The sequence below is a fragment of the Sorex araneus genome, chromosome 2 (genome assembly GCF_027595985.1).
Source record: "Sorex araneus isolate mSorAra2 chromosome 2, mSorAra2.pri, whole genome shotgun sequence".
NCBI classification, from domain to species: Eukaryota; Metazoa; Chordata; class Mammalia; order Eulipotyphla; family Soricidae; genus Sorex; species Sorex araneus.
Genome location: NC_073303.1, coordinates 50,873,227 through 50,898,090, shown reverse-complemented (window position 1 = coordinate 50,898,090; position 24,864 = coordinate 50,873,227). Strand labels below are relative to the sequence as shown.

General features: G+C 60.7%; 1 protein-coding gene across 1 annotated transcript; it reads right to left on the bottom strand.

The window, feature by feature from the left end:
* Positions 1-3,939: 3,939 nt before the first annotated feature.
* Positions 3,940-20,132, bottom strand: ITGB2 (integrin subunit beta 2). The gene is made up of 16 exons (XM_004602320.2): positions 20,094-20,132; positions 16,089-16,202; positions 15,897-15,985; positions 14,603-14,783; positions 12,321-12,491; positions 12,002-12,243; positions 10,983-11,138; positions 10,447-10,542; positions 9,692-9,781; positions 9,154-9,294; positions 7,541-7,728; positions 7,220-7,464; positions 6,455-6,680; positions 5,716-5,918; positions 4,662-4,828; positions 3,940-4,229 (listed from the first exon to the last, which is right to left on the bottom strand). The coding sequence occupies exons 2-16, from the start codon at positions 16,138-16,140 to the stop codon at positions 4,167-4,169; spliced, it is 2,310 nt and encodes a 769-aa protein (XP_004602377.2). The 5' UTR covers positions 16,141-16,202; positions 20,094-20,132; the 3' UTR covers positions 3,940-4,166.
* Positions 20,133-24,864: the final 4,732 nt, after the last annotated feature.

Here is a 24,864-nt window from a genome sequence, read left to right as displayed (position 1 = left end):
ACTCGGGACGACTGCGCAGCCGCGTGCCCTCCGACTGCGCTGCGTCCCGCCTACCGGCGCCGCGGGACTGCGCCTGCGCAATAGGGACCCGCTGGCTCGCCGTCGGCGCCCTGCTGTGACTCAATGCGCCTGCGCGGCGGTAAGGCGGCGGCCCGCGGGGCCTCACTGCGCCTGCGCCATGGGGGCCGTGCCTCTGAGCCCGACGCTTACCCAGCGGGAGGCGCTCGCCTCAGTTTCCCTCTGCTGGCGTCTGTCAGCAACTCCGCGTTTGAAACCCCGCTACCGCTTCCCGGGCTCGCTGAATTGAATTCTGAACTCTGCCCCAAACTTTGGGAGGCGGGTGGCGCCGCGGGTGGCTGGCGCGAGGCGAGAGCAGAGGTGGTCACTCCGGGGCCGATGAGCCCCCGCTGGGCACGGCCCAAGCCCGCCAGCCCCCGGGAAGCCTGCACCTGCCGGCCCTGGGTCGTCTTGCCGCGGGAGCCCACCCCCGCCACCTGATTTCTCGGGGAGCCGCTACTAAGGGTGGGCTGAGGAAACGCTCTTTGCCGCGAAGCAAAGTCAGTCCTGGGCCTTCGCCAGGCCTCCGCGGCTTGCCTTCCCCACAGAGAAGAAAGTAAAACAGAATCTGATGTGGAGACTTTTAGGAAGGGGAAGGAAGGGGCGACAGTGAGAGAGCAACCCGCCCAGGGGCGGAGAGGGCCTAACAGCCCCGCGCTGGAGATGGACCGTTCACATCCCGAGGCCCAGATGCGGGCGACGCCTGCGCCCAGTCAACGCACTTGGGCCGGGCAGCATATGCACACACTTCCTTTGTTCAAAGTGGCTTTTGAACAGGGTTTCTTTTCTCCAAGCCGCCCCATGTGGGTTTTCTAGCTAGGTAAGAGTCCACTGCTAGCTGGTTGCTAAGGGGGTAGAGTCGGGAGTGGTCCATGATTCTTTCAGAAAACTCCTTTTCTTGACCTTTGTTCCTGCTGGATCTTCCCTCAGAGGGTGGGTCTGGCCGTCTCTGGCCTGTTAGTTGAGCCTTTTAAATTAATCAGATTAAAGGAAGGAATTGAGGGTTCTCAGTAGTTTCCCTCAGGCCCTCTCTGTAGGGTGGGGTCCCATCTCCTCAGTGTCAGCTGCTGGGGAAGGTTTTAGCAGGTCTTGCTTTCTGTGTCCGCAAGGTGGGTCAGCTTTAGGACTAGTAGATTTATTTTCCAGAAATTTCACAGCTATGCTGTGCGGGACTCAGGGCTGAGATCTTCAAGCCTGCTAGGATCGGGACTGGGCCTCTTCCACCCAGATCCCCCATTTTCCAGTAGCTAGGCAGTCACACCCACAAACTCCACCCCCCTTCCTATGTAATCCCATCAACGGCCAACATCCAGAGACTATAAAACCAAGCTCTTGTACATCTTTTTTTTTTTTTTTTGCTTTTTTTTGGGTCACACCTGGCAATGCACAGGGGTTACTCCTGGCTCTGCACTCAGGAATCACCCCTGGCGGTGCTCAGGGGACCATATGGGATGCTGGGATTTGAACCCGGGTCGGCTGCGTGCAAGGCAAACGCCCTACCCGCTGTGCTATCTCTCCAGCCCCCTCTTGTACATCTTATAGCCTAGTTCTCCCTCTCAGAGAATCTGGCAAGCTACCGAGAGTTTCCTGCCTGCACCGAAGAGCCTGGCAAGCTCCCCGTAGCGTATTCATATGCCAAATACAGTAACAATGATGGGTCTCATTCTCCTGACCCTGAAAAAGCCTCCAATGCGGCACCGTTGGGAAGAACGAGTAAAGAGAGGCTTCTAAAATCTCGGGTAGGATGAATGCAGACGTTACTGGGCCCGCTTGAGCAAATCAACGGGATGATAGTGATAGTGATGTGGGGGGAGGGGAGGGGCCTTCCCTAATATATCTAAGTCACTTGGGCTCATAGGAGACTAAGAAATAATGGGACAAAATCTGGGCATATGGAGAAATATAGAACCTAAAAGGTCACAAATAAACAGTCCCCACCAGCCTAACTGAGAATGAAAGATGTTCATCGTGGCAACACGAATGGACCTTAAATAAACAAGACATCTCTGGGGGCAGAGGGAAGCCCTCTGAGAAATCCAGCTGTCCCACTGAGAGAGGAGCCAGGCTCCACTTAGCCCTCCCCTGCAGGTGGGTTTCTCTTGTGCTTTTAATACTCCTGCATCCTTTCCACTCTGACCATCTTTATTTCTTCACTTCCCCCAACAGACCCTCTCAGTGTGGCTGCTGTAGACCTAGAAAAGGGGGGAACCCTCAGGAACAGCTGTGGGTGCAGCCTGGGAAGCCATGGGCAAGCCCTTGGGTCGGGATGAGTCTATCCAGTGGGGTTGCCCCTCACATTTCCAGCTGAGCCCCACCCTAGCCACACCACACCCCACTCCCCTTCCTGCTCCTGGATGCAGGAGGGCAGGGTGTATGGGGCATCAAGGACTTCTGGAGCCATGGGTCTCTGCGCAGACAGCAGCTCCATCCCAGTCACATGCTCCACATGCCCCCAGACCACGGGGTCCTGGGGCCCCCAACCCCATCCCAGGAATGTGGGGCCCCAGGCTGTTCCCATGCCTATGTCCATGGCCCTGTCCTAGTAGTGATTCTCAGAGGGACTGGCTGCAGGGTGTCCCTGTTGCGCTCTGAGGGCAGGTGGCCCCCTGAGGTTCTGGAACATCAGCTGTGTGGAACGCACACCTGAGCTCGAGGGCCCATTCCTGGGAGCCAGGAAGGGCTCCCAGGAAGGCCTCCAGAGCGTGAAGCTGCTCTAGCTGGTCATACATTAACCCTACGGGCAGCAGTCCTGCCCCGGTGGACTCTGGATGGCCTCAGAGGGATCTGGAAAGGTCTGTGGGTTCAGACAGGGGTCAGCAGCTGTCTATGCAGGTGGCGGGGTGTGGGGGGGAGCGACAGGGTGCCCACAGCCAGAAATCATGTGACTGAGCCTCAGGGGTGACCTGGCCATACCCCAGGGACGTGGGAGCTGAAGGATCAGCCCATGGGAGGACCAGATCTCAGAGCCCCAGACCCACCCCACTCCACCCTCCTCATGCCCCGAGGGGCGGCAGGAAGCCCTGCCCCATTCCTGCTGCTCACACTGACTCCTTCAGGGCTGCCCAGAGAGAGCCACAAGGAGCCCCCCACTCTGGTGGCTGAGGGGGCCTCCCGAGGGGCAAGGTCGTCTCTGGGGACCCATGAGACCCACCGGAGGTACGTGTCCGGGTGCACAGCAGGAGATCAGCCCTGACACAAAGTTGTAGGGACAGCTGGTGAGGAAGCCACCAGGCTAGAAGCCACGTGTCCAGGCACGAGCCCCAGCCCCACAGCCTGCCATTGCTGGCCATGCAGCAATCGGGACATCTGGGTGTCCTTCTCCCACCGAGCCCCATCCCATGAGAGCCACCTGTCTGCAGAGTTGAGGTTACCCTCACCTTTAAAAATTTTGTCTTGCTTTTCCTTTTGAGCACCACACCCAGCGGTGCTCAAGCCTTCCTCCTGACTGTGCTCAGAAAATCACTCCTGGCAGGGCTTATGGGACCATATATTGTGCCGGGAACCAAATCTGGGTGGGCCACACGCAAGGCCAAAGCCCTTCTAGCTGTCTTATGGCTCTGTGCTGCCTGCCCCCTGCCCCCTTGCCCCCGCGGGAAGGCAAGGACTGACTCGTAGTTTCCTTGAAGAGCCCAGAAATTCATCCCCAAGAAAGGGGGACAGGGGAGGAGGGTGGACACACTGGTGCAGATCAGGTGGGTGGGGTGCAGACCGCAGATCCCCCACAGGTTCCCAGGACAGTGATGCGGACCCCGGAGTCCCCGCCCCCACCACAGCTGCCCTGCCTGCACCAATCTACGCTCGGGACCCCACTGCCATGCAGGCTTGCAGGGAGCTCCGACGGGGAGAGAAATCACAGACCCCCATGGGGGGCAGGCGCACTAAGCGAGTTTATTCTTGCTGGAAGGACAGCACTGGCGGCTAGTGCTCCCTGCAGCCCCAGCCCTAAGCACCCCCACCCTCCAGGCTCTGTCGCTGTCCCAGAACTGTCTTCATGCTGCACATGGGTCACTTCAGCGAGAAATTGTGCATCTCTGGAGTCATGTGGTGTTCCCAGTCAGCCTGATGGGTGAGGTTTGGTTGGTCACATCTGGGGGGGTCTCCATCAGGCCCTAACTGTCTGCAAACTTGGGATTCACGACTGTTGTGGTGGCACTCCTGAAAAGGGGGTTATCCTGGAGAAAAAAGCAGACAGACCTCATCTCAGAAGGTCCTGAAGGAGGATCCTCAGCTCAGGGAGGTATGGAAGGGAGGGGTCAGCTCAGGGGTGCAGGAGGGAGGGCTCAGCCCCAGTGCCCGAGGGAGGGGCTCAGCTCAGGGGTGAGGGTGAAGCGGGAGGGCTCAGCTCAGGGGTGCAGGAGGGAGAGCTCAGCTCAGGGGAGTGGAAGGGAGGGCTGAACACAAGGTATGCGGGAGGGAGGGACTCAGCTCAGGGGTGCGGAAGGGAGGGCCCAGCTCAAGGGTGCGGGAGGGAGGGCTCAGCTCAGGGGAGGACTCAGCACAGGGGGTGCGGGAGGGAGAGTCCCATCTCAGGGCATGTGAGAGCTGGGGGGCCCTGCAGGCAGGCAGCATGGGGCAGGGGCCAGGGGTGCAGGTCGGCTGCATACGTTGTTCCACTGGGACTTGAGCTTTTCCTTCTCAAAGCGCCTGTACTCGCGCAGGTCACTCAGGTGCGTTAGCGCCTTCCAGATGACCAGCAGGAGGACACCGATAAGCACCACTCCCGCCAAGGTGCCCCCGACGATGGCTGCGACATTGGGGCCCTGTGGGCACTCTGCAGGGAAGCCCAGCATCAGGCATGCCTGGCCAGGTGCCCAATGAGAAAAGGGGGTGCACCTGTACAAGTCCCTGCTCCCTCACTGAGAGTGTGTGGGACCCGGATACCCTGATGGACAGACACCATGTGGGTGAGCACTGCCCGAGGTGAAGCTCGGGGTCCTACAGTCCTCAGACACAGGCAGAGTTGTGGACATTGAGTTGGCACCACCACCACCCCTCCTCCCCACCCCCTCCTGGGTTCGACTCATCATCCTTTCCCTGACAGAAAGCTCCACAGCAAACCTCCTAGAACCTGACAGAGAGCACTGTCTGTGGCTCCCAGGGCCCCTAGCCCCATCCCAATCTCCTGGGGACCAACCCTACCTGGTTCTGGGGCTGCTCCTGAGCCTTTGGCCCACACCAGGCTGCGGACGAGCCTCCCATCCACTCAGCACCCCACTTCTGTATCCGCCACATGCTCCCTACCTGCCTCCCATGTCCCCCTCCCACACCCTTTTCCTGTGTCCCACCACCTTGTGACTCCATTTCTGGAAGAGCGGTGGCACCCCACGGCCCCACCCAAGGTGAGGACCCCCCTTATGGGAATGCGAAGATGTCTGCAGCACAGCCCAAATCAGCCTCTGGGTCCCATTACCAGAAGCTCCTCGGTGCCCTTCGGGACTCTCTGCGACACTAGCCTGTCCCCATCCTAAGGTGGGGCATGGGGCTGCAAGGACTCAGTGACATGGGCCCTGACACATGGCAGTTGTAGAAGCAGGACGAGGGGGCCCCTTCATTCTGCCACCAGGGAAGGGTTGGCGCTGGCCCCAAGCACCCCACGAGCACCTGGCTTCTGCGTCTGGCCTGGGGGCGCCCAGACCCGCTGCTGGGGGCCCAGCTCACCTCGGGTCTCTTCCACCTGCAGGTCGTACTGTTCGTGGCCGTCGCGCTGCAGCATGGTATAGGACAGCCAGCAGCCCTCTGAATCCTGCTCCTTGCAGCGGCGGCCCGGGGCCGTGAGGTTCCGCAGCCGCAAGCCCCCGCATGCGCGACTGCAGTTCTTGGCCAGCGGGCCCTGGCCAAAGCGCAGGCACTCTGCGCACGAGCTGCGGGGGACGACGGGGACAGGCTGAGGGCGCGGGACAGGGGATGGCCGGACGCAAGGCGGGGACGGGCGCGGGATGGGGGGACGGCCCGGGGACCAGGTGGGGACGGGCGTGGGATGGAGGACAACCCCGCGCCAGGCGGGGACGGGCGCGGGATGGGGGACAGCCCGGCGACCAGGTGGGGACAGGCGCTGGACGGGGGACGGCCAGGCGACCAGGTGGGGACCGGCGCGGGACGGGGGACGGCCGGACGCAAGGCGAGGACCGGCGCGGGATGAGGGACAGCTAGGCCACCAGGTGGGAACGGGCGCGGGACTGAGGACGGGCGCAGGACGCGGGAGGGACGAGCGACCAGCCGGGACGGGCTCGGGCGCGCGGGCGGGGGAGTAGGGGCACGGGCCCCGCCTCCGGTGAGCGCGGGGGGCGGGGCCGGCGCGGGCCTGGAGTGGAGGGTGAGCTGGGCTTAGGGGCGCTGGGTCGGGGCGCCGGCGGCGGGCGGAGAGAGCGGGGCGTGCGCAGGGCGTGTGGACACTCACACGTAAAGCGGGCAGGGCGAGGGGCAGCCTGGACAGTCCTTGCATAGTCGCGGCTGGTAGCCGGCGTCGCACTGGCACCTGTTGCACTCGCACCGGCCGCGGCCGCTGCACACGGCGCCGCTGCCGCCCACGTCCACGCAGCCCTGGGTGGAGGTGAGGCACTGGCAGGCCGAGCCCTCGAAGCCCGGCTCGCACTTGCACTGGCCGCAGAAGCAACGGCCGCGGCCTGGACAATGAGAGCGGTTAGTCCCGGGCTTCGGCCCTGGCCCCTAGCCCCGCCCCGCCAGTGCCCCAGGACCGCTCCCCGCCCTGCCCAAGACCCGGCCCAGCCCTGTTCTTTCCTGCTCAGGCCCCCCTACCCCGCCCCATACTCTGCCCCTTCCCACGCCCATGCCACGCTCCGTGCTCCTTAGCCCGCCCCACGTCTATGCCCCGCTCCGTGCCACTTGCCCCCCCAGCCCCTAGCCACGTCCATGCCCCGCCCTGCGCCCTTTGCCACACCCCTACCACGCCCCGAACCCTTGCCACGCCTATGCCTCATGCCACGCCCTATGCCCCGCCTCTTGCCAGGTCCCATGTCCCGCCCATACCGCCACCCACGGCCTGGCCACGCCTCTTTGCCAGGGCCACGCTCTTACCACGCCCACTACCCGCCCACCCCTTACAATCCACGCCCCGCCCCGCGCCATTGCCACGCCCACCACTCCCCGCCCGTGCCCCGCCCACTCCCCCCTCCTTGTCCTCCCACGCCCCGCCCCGCAGCACCTTCGCCACCGCACACTTGGCCCTTGTAGCGCTCGCAGTTGAAGTTGTCGCACTCGCAGAACTGCCCGTAGACCTGGCGATCTGGGATGTCGCTGGCGTGGCACACGCACTGCCCGCACACGCAGTCGCCCAGGCCCGAGCACACCACGGAGCTGTTGTCCTTGCGGCAGCGGCCCTCCAGCTCCTGACTGCTCCGGCCCTGCGTGCTGCACTCGCAGCTCTGGCCGATGTAGCCTTCGTCACACCTGCGCAAGGACACAAGTGGCAGCCGGGGCCCCGCTGGCAGCCGCGGGACGCCCCTCCGGCCGGCCGGCACCGCACCTGCAGACTCCGCACTCCAGGGAGCCCTTGTTGCTGCAGAGGTGGCGGTCACGGCTGCGGTCTGGGCAGTGGCATTCACACTGCGGCAGGACGCGCACCGTCACCGTATCCGTGAAGCCCAGCGCCCGGATGACAAACGACTGCTCCGACACACACTCTGAGGCCGTAACCTTCACCTGGAAGGTGATCTGGGGAGCACAGACTCCTGGTGACTGGCAGTAAGGGCTCGTCCTCACACTGCAATTCACCCCACTCCAGGGCCCTTCCTATCACAGGGCCCCGGCACTGAGGTGACTTAAGAGGAGGGAACAATAAGAGCCAGGCAGGCTGAGGCTGGGGTGTTAAAGCCCAGGGGTGCTGAGTGGGGTTCAGGGAACCCTGTGAGGTGCTGGAGATCAAACCAGGGTCAGCCACTGCAAAGCAAACATCTTGACCATGGCACTATCTCTCTGGCCCTCAGGAGAGACCTTTTTAGCAAGTACACATTCAATTCTTTTATTTTGGGGGCCAAACCCGGCAGTGCTCAGGGCTTACTCCTGGTTCTGTGTTCAGGGATCATTCCTGTTAGGGCTCAGGGGACCATATGGGGTGCCGGGGATCAAACCCAGGTTGGCCATGTGCAAGGCAAGATACACGTTCTGCTATGTCTCCAGCCACCCTATTTTTAGTGCTCAGGAGCTACTCCAGCTCTGTGCTCAGGGTGCTGCCATTGGTGCCCACTCAAACCCCGAGTGCCTCCATGCCAAGCCTGCACTCAGTGCATAGAGCTGCCTCTGGCCAGGTCTGGAATCACGCAGAACCACATAAGGGACAGGGCAGGGGGCTAGAGTGGTAGTGCAGAGAGTGGGGTGTTTGTGTTGCACGCAGCTGACCTGGGTTTGGTCCCTGGCATCCTATGTGGTTCCTTGAGCACTGCCAGGAGTAACTCCTGAGCACCACTGGGTGTGATTCAAAAACAAAACAAAAAGATAAATAAATGAAGGACAGGGCAGCCGGTGCCTCTGTTGTGTCTGGGTCTGGATGCTCAGCCTCCTGGGGGATCCTGCCCGTCTACAGTGGCATAGTAAATGGGAGACGTGGTGAACCTGGGCAACCCAGCTCACCTCTCTGGGCATCTGCGCAGCCTCAGCCCAGAGCAAGTGGGAGATGCAGCACAGCACAGCACAGGGCTCCACAGGGCCCCACAAACACAGGTGTTGAATAACATGCAAAACCCCCTCCCCAGTACTTTTAAGTCTGTGTGGGTATTGGAGTCTGCGCTGCAGTGCTTCTGCACAGGAGACAGCACTGGGCCAGAGCCACAATCCCCGAATGACTCTGCTGCATGAGGCCTGTGCGGGCCCAAGTGCAAGGCTCGGGCAGAAACTGCACACGCGTGACCGCAGCCAGGCGTGTCCTCCTGAGACAGGACATGGGAACATCTGCCTATGCAGAATGAGTTCCCAAGACAGTGGGAGGGACGAGGTACCAGTCAGGCTGTGGCCCGCTGCACCTCGGGAAGCCAGTGTGGACTGAACTCTCCCCAGCACACAGAGATGCTTCTGCAGGCCGTGGGCCTCCCCCCGGCACTCGGCCCTCCCTCAGGGCCTTCCAGGGGTGGGTCAGCAGCTCACCGGGATGTTGATCTGGACCCCGTCGCAGTCTCCCCGGGGCTGGTCCACCTTGGGGGCGCCTCTGCTGCAGAAGGAGTCGTAGGTGACCCTCAGGGTGTTGGGCAGGGTGCTGTGCTCCAGGAAAACCCGCGAGGACAGTTTCTGTGAGGAGAAACCAGGCTGTCCACACGCAGGCTCCCCGCGGGCCCACTCCTGGCCACCACTCCTGACCCCTCGCCCTGTGGACGCCCTGGTGGGCCCCCACTGTCGGCCTCGAACTCCTAGCCCTGACTCCCCCAACTTGCAGTCTCTCACGCTGCAGGTCTTTTTCTTTGTTATCTGTTTTGAGGGCCACACCCAGCAGTGCTCAGGGGTTACTCCTGGCTCTGCACCCAGGAATGACTCCTGGCGGTGCTTGGGGGACCATATGGGATGCAAACATGGTTGGCTGTGTGCAAGGCAAACGCCCTCTGCTGTACCATCTCTCAGGCCCTTGTAGGTGCTCTTGATGGGCCCCCGCTCCCGCCCCCCGTCGCAGCCCCTGCTGCTGGTCCCTCACGTAGTAGGCGTTCTTGATAAGCTGAACCACGTTGCTGGAGTCCTGTGACAGCTCCCCGACTGCAGACTTGGGGATGATCTCCGTGAGTTTCTGTCGGGCAGGAGGGTATGGTCAGGGCCACTCCATGTCCAGCCCTCTGTTGGAGCCAGGGCTGGTTATCCAGGGGCGAGCTTGGCTCAGACCCTTCCACCCGCCTCCTGTCATGGGGCAGCAGTGAGCATCCATGCAGGGATGGACACTTCCCTGGGCAGAGGTTGGGGGGCCGCCTCCGTGCAGGGGTGCCAGGGCCTGGGTGCCTCAGAGGGGGAGTCTGCCTTTTAACTTGGGAACAGCCTGGAGCCACCCTGAATCCCTGCAGGTGTCAGGGTGCTGCGGGCCACATACCACTCAAGCCTGGGGTCTCCTGCTCCCCAGACAACATGAATAATCACCACCCCTGCCTTCCAGAACATTCCACCACTGAGTTGTGGACTTCTTCTGCACCCCCCAATCTGCCTCAGCTGAGACCTCCACCCCAGCCCTCTACCACTGCTGGGCAGCAGTCCTGAAGGCCCCGTGACAGAGATAGCCCAGTATTGTCCACCTGCAGACCCAGGGTGGGGCATTGGGCAGAGGCAGGTACCCTCTGTGACCTGCACCTAATGTAAACTTCTGGGTCCTGCTTCTGCTTTAGGGGCGGGTGACAGGCTGCACACGGAGGTAGGCCCCACACAGGTGGTCCTGGCAGGTGGCAGCTCCCAGACACCCTCACCTACCTCGTAGGTCTTCACCATCCTCTGGGTCACGGCGAAGATGGGCTGGATGTTGCTCTCTGCCAACTTGTGTGCCAGCTGGCCGACCGATGGGTAGTCCTGGAGGGATTCAGCTCAGACACCCACACGGACTCACCCTCCACCCCTAGCCTTCCCTGCACCCTGGCATGTGCAGACCATGGATAGGGCAAAGATGGACTGCGGCCGGCCCTGGGGTGGGAGCAGGGCAGATACACTGACCTCTGGGGCTGGACCTCCCAACCCACATTCACTGAAAGCTCCAGATCTTTCACGACACCCCAGGGGACTTCCACTCCCCAACCCTCTGCTTCCCACCGCCCTCTGAGTCCGGCTTCAGGAGGGGTCTCCAAGCTGGACATTCCTGGATCCAAAGCATCATTTGGCAGTGGGCCTGGGTGAATGGGGAAAGAAGGGGCTGCAGGCCCCGGACTGTACCCCGAGCCCACAGGTCTGCTCCCCCAGCAGGGGCCCTGTGGGAAGCTCCTGCTGCAGGTGGGTGGGGGCACGGGGGCACTCACAAACTCGTTGCTCCTCTTATACAGGCTGTCCTCCAGGTGACAGAGGCCATCGTTGGGGGTCAGGATGGCCCCCAGCTTCCCATCCCCGGCAAAGTGGAAGCCGTCGTCTGTGGCAAACACCAGCAGCCGCGTGACGTTGCGCCAGCCAATCTCCTCCTGCAGATACGTGGTGACTTGCCCCTGCCCCAGTGAGCCGGGTGTCCAGGAGGGCCCTGGCAGGGATGAGGCGGCAGGGCGCAGGGCTCGTGGAGGGCCTGCAGGATTGGAGGCCTCGCTGGCCCACTAGGCGCAGCGGGTTCCTGAACAAGGCTCGGGCGGACAGACCCATGCACGACTGTGGCCTGGACGTGTGAGGCCTGGGCCTGAGCTGCAGGGAAGTATTCCCAACAGAGAAGGGAAGCCTGGGTCAGACTCGGTCAGGGAAGCACACAGGAGAGGGAAGGGAGGGCGCGGGGGAAGCAGAACGGACAGGAAGGGACGCTTGGCGACCGGACACAGACCTGTGCGGGTCATTTAATGATCCAGCATGTAGAATGAGTATGAGCAGGGCAGGGCCAACACAGCGGGGCGGGGCCAACACAGCAGGGCGGGGCCAACTTAATAGGGTGGGCCTCTTTAGCCTTCATCCTGCCCCCACACCAGGGCACCCCTTTCCTGGAGTGCACAGGGATGTACTCATTTTGTGGAGTGGGGCCACACCTGACAGTGCTCAGGGCTGACTCCTGGCTCTGTGCTCAGGGAATCCACAGGACTCGGGGGAACATATGGGTTGGCAGAGACTGAACATGGGTCAACCCATGCAAGGCCAGCGCCCTTCTCTCGGCATGATGGCTCCCCCCCGAGATGTGCTCGTTTTTACCATCTGTGCTTGGTTTGTTCAAGGTCACAACCAATGGTGAAATTAGTGTTGCGTGTTCCACCTGCCCCTCCTCCCCATTCCAGGTTGGCACGTGTCCCTAACATGGGTGCTCTGAGAAGCTGGTGGGAGGCCCCAGGTCTGGGGAACAGGGGCCACTTACCGGGCAAGCAGCCACTTGCATCATGGCGTCCAGCCCGCCCTCGGGGGCGTCGAGGTTCCCGGAGATTTTCTGCTTGCCCACCTCGGTCTGGAACTGCTGGGAGTTGTCGGTGAGCTTCAGCACGTGCCTGAAGGCAAAGGGAGCCTGGCAGTTCTCCTCCTTTTTGGGGCACGGGTTCCGCAGCTTCTCGGGGTGTGTGTTGACAAAGGGGAGCACTGTCTTGTCCACGAAGGAGCCAAAGCCTGGGAGAGGCAGGCAGGTGAGCAGGGTGGCCAGGGGGGGGTCACCTGGGCAGGGTGGGGCACCCACGGCCACTCACCGATGCGGCCCGACTCTGTGATGTCGTTGAGCGCCTGCAGCAGGTCGCCCCCCAGCTTCTTGACTTTGTCAAGGTCATCTTTCATGGAGTAGGACAGGTCCATTAGGTAGTACAGGTCGATGGGGTAGCCCTTGGCACGCCGGAACGTCACGTTGAAGGCTGCTGCCTGGCCTGGCACATATGGGGCACGAGGGGCTGCAGGGTCCACCAGCACGGCCCACCTGGACACCTACCCTGGTGCCCTGGCTCCACCCTCCCTGGCCCTGTTTCCTGTTCTGTGACCCAGCGGCCTGTCCGGCCTCTGCAGGTGCTCAGAACAAGAGCAGAGTTTTTTGGGTTTTGTTTTTTTTTTTTGGTTTTTGGGTCACTTCCGGCGATGCACAGGGGTTACTCCTGGTTCTGCACTAAGGAATTAACCTTGGCGATGCTCAGGGGACCATATGGGATGCTGGGATTTGAACCCGGGTCGGCCGCGTGCAAGGCAAACACCCTACCCGCTGTGCTATTCCTCCAGCCCCTCAGAACAAGAGCAGAGTGAGGGAGACCAGCCAGGGACAAAGCTGGCGCCTGTGGGATGCAAGAGAGTGACTGTGTGGGTGTATGTGAGTGTGATGTCTGTGACAGACTGTGTGTGTATAGGATAGCGTGTGTGTATGAAAGCGTGTGGAGGTGTGACTGTGTATGTGTGTTATGTCTGTGTGTGTGACTGTGGAATGTGAGTGTATGTATCTAAAAGAGTGTATGTATGTGTGAGTGTGTGCATGAGTGTGGGTATGTGTGAGCATGAGACTGTGTGTATGTGTTTGTGAGTATGATGATGATGTGTGTGTGTGTGTTGTGTGTGAGTGTTGGGGGCCTGGCGCGGCCATAGCCGTCATGTTACTGGGCAGCACCGTGTCCCCGGGAAGCGAGTCCACATGCAGGCCCAGGGGCCCTGTCCACGCAGTCCAACCCCGCTGTCCATGCTTGCACACCCCAGAGTGGTGTTCAGTAACACTGATACTGGTTCACACGTGAATCTTAGGAACTGTTTCTAGTTCTGCTGTTTTTCGGATTCCCACCCCACGGCCCCTTTCCCATGGCCCAAGACCACCTTTGTCCCCACTCAGTAAACGTCCATCTGAGGTTTACTCCCAGGATCGGGCGGCTCTCCGTCATCCCAACTGCTGGTTATTGTGTGCCTGCCTGATTGCTAAGGGGTGTGCACTAAGTGCTAGTTAAATGTGAGTGTGAGTGTGACTGTTAGGGTGTGTATGAGTTACTGTCATGGGGTGTGTGAGTGTGAGGGTATGTGTGATTGATGGTGTGTGTGACTATGAGGGGGTGTGTGAGTGTGAGGGGGTGTATGACGGGGGGTGTGAGTGTGATGGTGTATGTGACTGTGAGGGGTGTGTGAGCATAAGGGTGTGTGAGTGCGAGGAAGTCCGTGATGTGAGGAGTGTGAGTGTGATGGGGTGTGAGTGTGAGGATGTGTGAGGAGATATTTGAGTGTGTTTGTTAGAGTGTAAGTGTGTGTGAGAGTGTGAGTATGAGGGGGTATGAATGAGAGGGTATGTGTGATTAATGGTGTGTGTGACTCTGGGGGTGTGACTGTGAGGGGGTGTATGACTGTGAGGGTGTATGTAACTGTGAGGGGTGTGAGAGTGTGAGGGTGTGTGAATGTGATGGGTATGTGAGTGTGAGAATTGTGAGTGTGAGGGGTGTGAGAGTGTGAGGGGGTGTGAGAGCATGAGGGGTGTGAGAGTGTGAGGGGGTGTGAGAACATGAGGGGTGTGAGAAAGTGGGGGTGTGAGAGGGTGTGAGAGTGTGAGGGGTGTGAGAGTGTGAGGGGTTTGAGAGTGTGAGGGGTGTGAGAGCATGAGGGATGTGAGAGCGTGAGGGGTGTGAGAGTGTGTGAGAGCATGAGGGGTGTGAGAGTGTGAGGTGTGTGTGAGGGTGTGTGTGGCTGACGATATGTGACTGAGGGGGTATGTGAGTGTGAAGGGGTGTGAAGGTGTGTGTATGCGGGTGTGTGTGTGAGGAGGTGTGTTAGTATGAGTGTGAGTGTTATGGGGTGGGTGAGAGAGGGGGGTGTAAGTGTGTTGGAATGCACAGTGCTCCCAGATGCTTGAGCTCAGGTCGCAGAAGTGACAGGACCCAGCTTCAGAGATTGTGAGCGGGTGCTCTGAGGGCCAGGAGCTGCTCTGGTCTCAAGTACCCATGGTCCTTGGCCCTTCCTGGCCACTGGCCTGGACCCAGGAGTGTCTCAGAGTTGAGCCCTGCCGTCCTCCCCCACATCTCACCTGGCCTCAGGTACAGCGTCACCCTGGGTGGGGACAGCTGCTGCCGGTCCTGCTGCCGGTTCTCCTGAGGCTCGGCCAGGCTGGTGGGGTTCATGATGTCATCAATGGGGCAGCCTTTCAGCCGCAGCTGCTCCCGGGTGTCACAGCGGGCAGAGTCAGGCTCCCCGGGCCCTGTGAAGTTCTGGGGGACACATGAAGACAGGTGGCTCCTCCTTCCTCATAGCCAGGATTCAGGACAGAGGTACGGTGCGGGGCGGGTCACAGCAGAACTGGGGCAGAGTCCCTGGCACCTGCCCAGGTTTCAGGCCCCTCAGCAGAACCACGCTGGGGAGCAGGTCCCCTGAGGAAAGGCGTGTGCCCGACACAGGGGCCTGAGGAAACAGGGGCCCCAGCCAGACTCTGGCCTTGCAACTCGGAGGGGAATAGTCCAGGCCATCACTTTGCACCCGGAAAGTCCCCTGGATCCTGGCAGAGAAGGGGGAAGGGGGAGAGGTGTGGGGCTCCCTGGGAGGGACGTGGTCAGAGCTCCTCCTGTGCCACCAGGCACTGGCTGGCTCCTCCCACAGTGTGACTAGTTCCTCCCACTATGACCTGGCCCCTTCCAGTGTGCCTGCCCCTCCCACAGTGTGCCTGGCCCCACCCACAATGTACCTGGCTCCTCCCACTGTGAGCCTAGCTCCTCCCGCAGTTCCTCTGCGGGCTGATGTGTGCTGTATAGATGTGCCTATGTATGTGTGTCTGTGTGCACGCATATATACTCACATACGCAGACATATATCATGTTTGCATGTCTGTATATGTACCTGTGTCACATATGTATAAGCATGTGCATGTGTATGTCTGCATGTCTGCCTATTTGTGTGTAGATAGATATGTCTGTGTGTGTGTAGATAGATGTGTATGGATGTATGCATGCATGTGTGTAGATAATGCGTGTATGTGCACCTGTGTGTGTGTGTACCTGTGTCCTCGGGAGCCCTCCCCATGTACTAGAACACGGCTGTGAACTTCCTGTGCAGCAGCAGCTTCAGGGGCAGGGAAGAGGGCTGGTGGGGAGTGCAGGGTGGGGTGCAGCAGGGGGCAGTGAAGGATGGGTGCAGGGGTAAGGGGTGGGGTGCAACGGGCAGTGGGAGATGAGAGGTGGATGCAGGAGGGAGGATAGGGTGCAGAGGTCAGGAGTGGGTGCTGTGGGCGGTGGGGGGGAGGGTGGGTGCAGGGGGAGGGGTATAGTGGGCAACAGGGGGAGGGTGGGTGCAGGGGGCAGGTGCAGCAGGCAGCCGCCTGTGGCTCTCACCAGCTTCTGGCACCAGGCGCAGCTGGGCCCCGACTCCACGCAGTCCCGGCAGGTGCTGACCTTGTACTTGGCACATTCCTGGGGCAGGGCTGCGGGGGGGAGGGAGGCCCTGTGAGGGGTAGTGCTGGGGGCTGAGAGGGGCCTCCGCCCCACCTGGGCCCATGGAAGGAGAGGAGCTGCCCCAGAACTCACCGGGGCCCAAGGCCAGCAGGGCCAGCAGGGCCAGCAGCAGGGGCCAGCACATGATGTCCTGTAGCAGGCGGGGGGCTGGGTGATGGACGAGGTGGGCACGGGTGCTAGCGGCAGCTGGGCAACAAAGGGACAGAGGCCCTCAGGTCACCTGCTGTGCCCAGAGCAGGAGCCAGCCCTGTCTCCATTTCCAGAGAACAGGCAGAGCTTGGGGCAACAATTACTCATGAGGACCCCCAGGACGGTGCAGGGGGCCTTATCTCCACGGGAAGCTGGGCCCAGGACCGCACTGGTCCCCCTCGCTGGCCATCAGGCATCAGGCAGGGCCCTCTCCTGGACCCTTCTCAGGCAGACTATCCTGGTGCCCAGCAGGGGTTCCCTGAGCTTCCCCACCATGGGGCTGGGGCTCAGCCGAGGCTCTGTGGCTGGATCCTGGTCCTGTCTGAGGGTGCCCACTGCCGTGCCCACTGAGGCGGGGCCTCTCAGGAGGCGGCCCTGGATTCTGAGGGGCCCAGTGAGCTCAGCTCTGCCCACTGCTTTGTGCCCCAAACATTCTCATCAACAGGGTTGACAAACTCCAGTTGTTGGCACCTGGGGAAACTGAGGCCAACCCTTCTTACAAAGAGCAGAACTGCCCCTAGGCCTCCATGTCCTCTCTGGGGCAGTGCGGCTGGACAGGGCACATCTCACCCAGAGTGCTGCGTCCACACGTCCCCAGCCTGGGCCTCCGAGCCACCAGGCAGGGCACCTGCCCACAGAAGCCTCCACCCCGCTCTGCCTCAGCTTCCTGTGTGCCCCGGGTGCCCTTCCTGTCCCCCAAGGTGTGGCCCTTGTGGCAGCCTCCCGCTGTCTCCCCAGATATGGGGTACAGGGTCGGGGTGCAGGGTTGAGACCCTCGCCCCTCCTGCAGGACCCTGGGCAGCCCCCATGGGAGGAGATGTGAGCTGCCAGTGCCAGGGCAGCCCCGGGAAGCCCAGGTTGCACCTGAGCCAGGGGATGGGCACTTCTATCGCCAGCTCTGTGAGGGCCCCGGGTTGTGTCTCAGGGCCACAGAGCACGGGTGGAAGGGCAGTCCAGAGAGAACAGGGTCCTGGCTGAGGTGGGTCCATGGGACGCGCCCCCCAGGGGTCCTCTCAGCAGGACCCCCAGCTGGGCCAGGCCTGACTTGGGATGGTCCTCTGCCCACCTTCAGCACCCTGAGATCTTCCGATGGGCCCAGGGTGGCTTCCCTGGTACCTGCTCTAGGCTAACAGCCCTGACCGACCCTGTCCCCACAGTGAGATCCCACCCACAGTGAGACTCCCAACCCCACAGTGAGACCCCACCCCACAGTGAGATCCCACCCACAGTGAGACCCCACCCACAGTGAGACCATACCCCATAGTGAGATCATACCCCACAGTGAGACCCCATCCCCACATGAGACCCCACCCCCTCAGTGAGACCCCACCCCCAGTAAGACCCTACCCCCTCAGTGAGACCCCACCCCCCAGTGAGACCCCCACCCCACAGTGAGACCCCACCTCTCAGTGAGACCCACACCCATCAGGACTCAGGGTGCACCACCCTGGAGGGCACATGAGTAGTTCCTTACAAGGAATCTCTCTGTGAAGCACATCACACAGGGTGCATGCAGACACATGCAGACTTATGATGCACATACATGATATGGTTCACACAAACCCACATCCATGACACAAGGCACAAACCATACATATGCACAAAGTGTATGTGTGTAGAAAATGCACACACATGCACAGGATATGCACATGCATGTGTGAACATAGGGACATGAAGCACACCACACAGAAAATGTGCATACACATGTTTGCACATGCACAAAACATGCAAGTGTACACACATGCACAAGAGACACAAGACACATGCATGACATGTGCACATACACACATGTACACAATGCACACATGAAAGCCTGTGCACATACATACACACAGACGTACACATGCAGACACATGGACACCCATGCACATGGACACATGAACACATGCACATGCACAATTACAAGCACAGGGAAGCACACAGGGATGTATACACACATGTGGACAGGCATGTATGCACATGGACATGTGTACACTGACACATGAACACACATTCACACAGACACACAAGCACATGTATACATTCCTGCACATATATATAAACACAGGTTTGTACACATGGACACAAACACAAATGAGTACACACACAAAAACAGACATGGAGTACATATAGACACAAGGATACAAGAATTCATACATGCATGCACACATAGACAAACATGGACACAATGTACATTCATACATGATCACAATAATATGCATTCACACAGGGACATACACATGATTGCACAGGAGCACGTACATGGACACACACGCAGGCATACACACATGCACATGCATACACTTCCTATTAAGCAGCTTCTCTGCCCGACTACGCTGAGCCCTGAGGCAAGTTTTCAGCATCAGCTTTTATTTATTTATTTTGGTCCACACCTGTGGTGCTCAGGGATTCCTCCTGGCTCTGCACTCAGGAATCACTCCTGGCAGTGCTCAGGGAACCCTATGGGATGCCGAGGATTGAACCCAAGTCAGCCATGTGCAAGGCAGACGCTATCTGCCGCTAATCTGCGCTATTGCTCTGGCCCCAGACAGTGGAAGCTTTGAGGTGCTTTCTTGGCGGGAGCTGGGGCGTGGGCAGCCGGGTTCCAGGGACAGTGAGGCACCTCTGCCTGGCTTCTCACCCTGGTGCCCCCGACCCTGCCCAGCCTTTCACGGTCGCCCTCTGCTGGCGGCCTGACATCTGAGCTTCTGGGCTGCTGTGGGGGTAGCCGGAAGGCCACGCCACGCCACAGCTCGCCCCTAGGCCCCTAGTGGGGGTGACTGCAGGGCCCCGGAGGGGTGTCTCCTTCCACACGTACAGTCCCAGCTCTCCTCTGCCCCATGCCCGGCCATCGGCAGTGAATAACCCCTGCCAGCCCAACTCGGGGGCCCCCGTGAAGCGATCGAGGGACCCCAACACTGATGCTGGGCACGGGCAGGGCCGGGCCTCTGGGCAGAGCACCTCCTGAGCTTCCATTCCACGAGTTTTGATGTGCCTTCACCCCATATCTAGGGGCTCATGGGGAGGGGCACCGCGCCTGCCTGGTCCCACGAGTGTGTGTGTGGGGGGGGAGAGTGTGCAGTGAGGTCTCCGCACAGACTCGGGGTTCACAATGTGGAATGGGGGTCTCGCTGCGCTGGCTCAGTGTGGGCAGGTCCTGGGGGAAGGGGATTTTGGATGCCACCGCCAGGGTGCGTGCTGGGAAGAGTGGCTCTGCAGCATGGCATGAACCCTTGACGGGGCGGGACAGAGCCACCCCAATACCCGCTGCCTCAGGGGTGGTCCCCTGTGCTACCTCCTGGCCCCCTGCAGCCGTCAGTTCTAGCTCCTGCCGCACGGTGTGGGTGCAGCACAAGGGCTTTGGCTGCGGGGCACCCCCTCCTGCTGTCTCTCCCCTCTCAGGGCTCACTGAGGTCACCTGCCCCAGCCCTCCCTGCCCCCCTGGAGGCTCCTGTCATTTGGTGGTCCCAGGCTGGACCTGGGGACTTAGGCAGAAAATTCTGTGGTCCATCCCTTCGAGTGTGCTGGGGACCCCCGGCCCTCCTCTGACCAGGCTGGGGGTCCCTGCCCCCTTCCACTCCTTCCATAAGAGTGGAAGCAGTACTGGGGGTCCCGGTGGGCCTCAGTATTGGGGGGGCCTGAGATCTTCAGTATTGGGGGTCTTGGGAGCCTCAGACTTCAGGGCATGTCTTCAACCTCCCACTCACAGGAGTGCTTGTAGGAACTTCAGTCACACCTCATGCCTGTTCCATAAAACTCACTGTCCCTTCTGAGAGAAGTGACCCATACACCACTCAGAGGATAGTCCAGTTACACACAGACACACAGACACACACACAAAACTATCCACTACCCGCTCATACACCACACACCCGTCACTCAGACACACAGCCCCACACTCAGACTCACCTTCTGCGCGCGAGAGGCTGGCGGGCGACAGTGCTGAGAGGGCCTCCTCTGGGGCTTCCTCATCCTGGCTGGGAGGAAGTTGTCGATTTGCTTCACACCGCGTGGCCTCACCCCCATGGGGCTCCCCTGTCCCCAGAGCTGTGTGTTGGGGGGCAGGGCAGTTCCCAGCTCCACATCCCCTAAAGAGGGGCGAGGAGGAAGGACCAGGCCTCAGTGACGAGGCCCCAAACTGCCCAGGTGATGCCAGAGTCCAGAGGCGAGAGGGGGTGAGGAGGGGCAAGGAGGGGCGGGGAGGGGCAGGGAGGGCGTGAAGGGGGTGCAGGGCCACATCTGGGAGAGTTAGACTCAGATGGGGACTTCCCCGGAGAGGCAGCTGAGTCAGCTGTGTCACAGAGAGCAGGTGTGGGGCCTAAACACCTATCTGCTCAAAAGGCCCAGGCACCTGGGCAGCGGGCAGGAGGGCCGGGCAGGAGGGATGGCCACGCGGGCTTCACGCTGCCCACCAGCAAAGGGAAGGCAGGAGACAGCAGCTGGGGCGGGTGTCCCCCTCGGCCCAGCCACAAAGGCCAGATGGGACAGGACAGGAAGGACTTGGATGGTGCGTGGCCTCTGTCCAGGGGCTCCAGGACCCAACTCAGAGGAGGACAGGCCCAAGGTCCGCCCGCTGCTGTCCACTGGTGAGACAGACACTTTCCACAACCAATACCACACACGCGCACACACACATACACATGTACACACACATACACATGTGCATACCCATAATACACACATGCACACACATGCACTCTCATCCACATACAATACATACACACATTCACACGTGCACACTCATGTACATTCCATTCACATTCACAACACAATAAACACAGATACGCTCACATATGCGCACAACACACATATACTCAGTGCTCTCACACACGTACCCAGGCACACACATACACTCATACATGATCACACACGCACACTCACATAGCTGCTCACATACATGCTCATGCGGGAGGTGCTATCTCATCAGGCGCAGTCTGGATCGGTCCCAGGTGGCTTCTGGTGAATAAAATCCCGGGACCAGGAGCGGCAGCTGGCCTTGCGAGCGGCTGGCCTGGGCTCCATCACAACACCCCGTAGGTACCTCGAGCCCTACAAGGGATCCCTGAGCACAGAACCAGGAGGAAGCCCTGGGCACTGACAGGTGTGGCACAAAACCCAAGAATAAATAAAATAAAGTCACAGAACCAGTATGACCAGCCTGTGCTGTAAAGGTCGCTTCTTGGGAAAAGGGACTCTGTGTGTGTGTATGTGTGTGTGTGAGCATGTTGTGTGTGTGAACATGCTGTGTGTGTGAGTGTGCTATGTGAGAGCATGCTGTGTGAGCATGCTCATGCTGTGTGAATGTGAGCATGCTGTGTGTGTTTGAGAATGCTGTGTTTGTGTGTGAGAGCATGCTGTGTGTATATGTGTGCATGTTGTGTGTGAGCACATTATGAGTATACGTGAGAGCATGCTGTATGTGTGAGCACGCTGGTGTGAGAGCACACTGTGTGTGTGTGAGAGCATGCTGTGTGTGTATGAGCATGCTGTGTGTATGAGCATGCTGTGTGCGTGTGTGAACATGCTGTGAGAACACGTTGTGTGTGTGCGAGCATGTGTGTGTGCGAGCATGTGTGTGACCACATTGTGTGCATGTGTGTGAATATGCTGTGTGTGAGTGCATGCTGTGTTTGTGCGAGCATGCTGTGTGTGAGCACACTGTGTGTGTGTGAACATGCTGTGAACACGTTATGAGTGTATGTGAGAGCATGCTGTGTGTGAGCACGCTATGTGTGTGAACATGCTGTGTGTGAGAGCATGCTGTGTATGTGTGAGCATGTTGTGGGAGCGTGTATATATGTGTGTGGGTGTTTGTATATGTGTTCGTGTGTGCATGTGTGAGGGTGTGTGAGGCTCCAGCTGCTGGAGCCCGGCAGGACAGCTGCATGGGAGAAGAGGCTTTAGAGCGCCGCCCCCACCCACAACAAAGCTTGAAAGGGGGTGTGAGGGGGATGCTGGGGCTCGGCGGAGAGTGTCCGCCTAGCGGGCATAAGGACCCGGGCTCTGTCCTGGTACCCCTTAACTTCCCCGGCGTGCAGGGGCATCATGGGAAATGGGCAGGTGGCTGAATGCTTAGTCCTATATGGAGGCCAGGAGACAGCTCCCAGGGCTGGGCACAGGTGAGGGGTCGAGGTGTGACCCCTGCTGCTCTGGGAGGGACCCCTGAGCACTGCAGTGTGTGGACCCAAAACCACAAGGAAGAAGGTCTCTTCATGTTATGTATATTTTACCGCGAGTTTTAAAGTGTATGAACTGAGCCCAGACAGACTGCGGGAAGGCGCGGGGTGCAGAGGCAGGGGGCATCCGCCAAGGGCAGCAACGGGGAAGAGACAGACGCCCTCTGGGGTGCCCCAAACCAAAGGCCACACAAAGAAAGCAAACAGGCCCCGCTGGGGCCTGACTCAGCCCCTGCCGGAGAGGATGAGAGGACCTGGAGTCATGCCACCTGGTGGGGAGGGGGTGGGGGGGCTGTGGGCATGTTGGAGTCCTGCTGCCCAGCAGGATCCGGCAGTGCCACCACGGCCACAGGTGGTGCAGGATCAACGTGCGGGAGGCTAGCAGGGGCCTTCTTGCCCATTAAATATATTTTATTCGTTTGGGGGCTGCACCCATGGCCTCGGGGGCCCGTGTGGGGTGCTGGCCAGCGCCTTAGCCGGCCTCTAGCCCCTTCAGTTCTATTTATTAAGGAAGGAAAACGCTCCGGGTCATCAGGGGGAGGGTGGGTTGGGTGGTGGGGGAGGGCGTGGTGTTCGCTTGTCATGGGTGTGAGTGTCCCGGAACTCAGGGTCTCTGGTGACTCCACCAGCGTGGGCAGTGGGGGCCTCTGATGTCACCCGGAGGCGGCGGGAGGAGGTTCCTGTGTGTTCTTTGGGGAAGTGGCTGAAGGACAAAGGGGGCGTCAAAGCAGTCACCCACTGACGGCTTCTGTCCATCACGGTCACATGCGCCGCCCACGGGAGTGCCCGCAGCCTGCGGCAGGATGGTACACCCTGGCCTCTCAGTGCCCATCTCACCCCAGAGCGGCTTCGGGGAGCCTGGCCAGGAGCAGGGAGATCCCCCCGCAAACACTCTGAGAACAAACGCCAAGGGCAGTGCTGGAGTGGGCAGGAACCAGCCATGGTCACAACGTGCTTGGCAGGGGCGGGGAGGAGGGCGGGTGCCACGGGCACCGGGGCTGGGGATGCGGACCCCAGGCACGGAGCAGACGGGGAACATGACAGGAAGGCTCTGGGGAGCCACGGGGCCGAGCAGGGCCACACACTCTCCACCCACCCAGCGCTCCATGTGCGAGCTGGTTCCCGCCAACTTGTCAGGCCAGGTCACTCAAAGCCTCAGTGCCAGCCTCGTGCAGAGGATGAGGGCCACAGAGGGACAGTGCACAGGGGATGCGGGCAGCTGGAGAGGCCAAGGACCCCAGGGGCGGGGCTGCTCTGGGGAAAGGACAAGGGTGACTGACACCCCACCCCACTGTGAGCAAGTGAGGGTCAGAGCAGGTCAGGCCCTCAGTTGCAACAAACTGACAACTCCGGAACCGCCTCACACCCCTCCCCCACTTCCGGCTGAAACTTCTGGAGCACAGAAGCAGGAAGTGAGTGCAGTGCAAGGGCAGGGGAGCCGCAAATTCACACAGAGGAGGAAGTGAGCAGGAGGAGAGCTCCAGGGGGCTGAGCACCAGTGTAGGGCCGGGCGGGCGGGAAGGGTGTGGACGCAGCCCCTGAAGGGCCTGCCTAGACTCGGCCCAGCCCGGCTGCCCCTAACACGCAGCTCCCACAGGAAACAGGAAGGGCGGCCCTCCGCTGTGCCAGCCGTCCATCAGCTCTGAAAGCCCCGCATGGCCCGAGACACAGGACAGCAGGGAGGGCGCTGGCCCGAGGGACAGGTTGCCAGGAGTCAGCCCTGAGCACTGTGGCTGTGATCCAAACACAAAACCCCAAACCATACATAGGAGGGAAGCAGGAAGGGGGGGCACGGGCACAGGGGAGCAAGGAAGAACAACCTTTCAATAATTTCTCAGGGACAGAGGAGGAGCAAAGGAGGGAGGAAGATGAGAAGGGGCAGGAGGAAAGGGAGGGGAAAAGAGGGGAGGGAGAAGGGAGGTAGAGGCCAGGGGAGAGTAGAACTTGAGACAGTCTCTGGGCAGGGCTGGAGTGAGGGGAGCGAGGCTTGGGGCTGCCCAGGTTGGAGGAGGCCGGGTGACCCTGGAAGGGCCTGGTAGGGGGCTGGTGAGAACAGGCGGCCTGCGGCGGGCAGGGGGGTGCAAGGCCCAGTGAGAACTAGGTCTCTGCGGGCCTGGCAGGGTTGTCTGCTCCGCCCTGCACCCAGCACCAGCAGGAAGCTTCTCCCACGGGACACCAGGGGCCGGAGGGGAGATGAGGCAGGAATCCAGGCAGAAGGGGGGCCTGCCCCATGGTGCTGCCAGGCACCCCTCACCTGTCCTTCACCGACCTGTCCCCATGCCCCTGCCCCCTCCTCCTGCTCCCCTCCCTAGGCCCCTTCACCCTGGCCCCCTCGCCCTGCCCCCTCTCTCTCGGCAGGAAGGACATAGGGTGGAACCTCTCTGGGGTAACTGCATCTCCCCATTTCCCCACTCTCCCCCACTTCCTCCTGGGGGGCAGAGACTCAGCCAGCCCCATGGTTTCCTGTGTGCTTCACACCCTGGGCCCCAGGCAGCCTGGGGAGA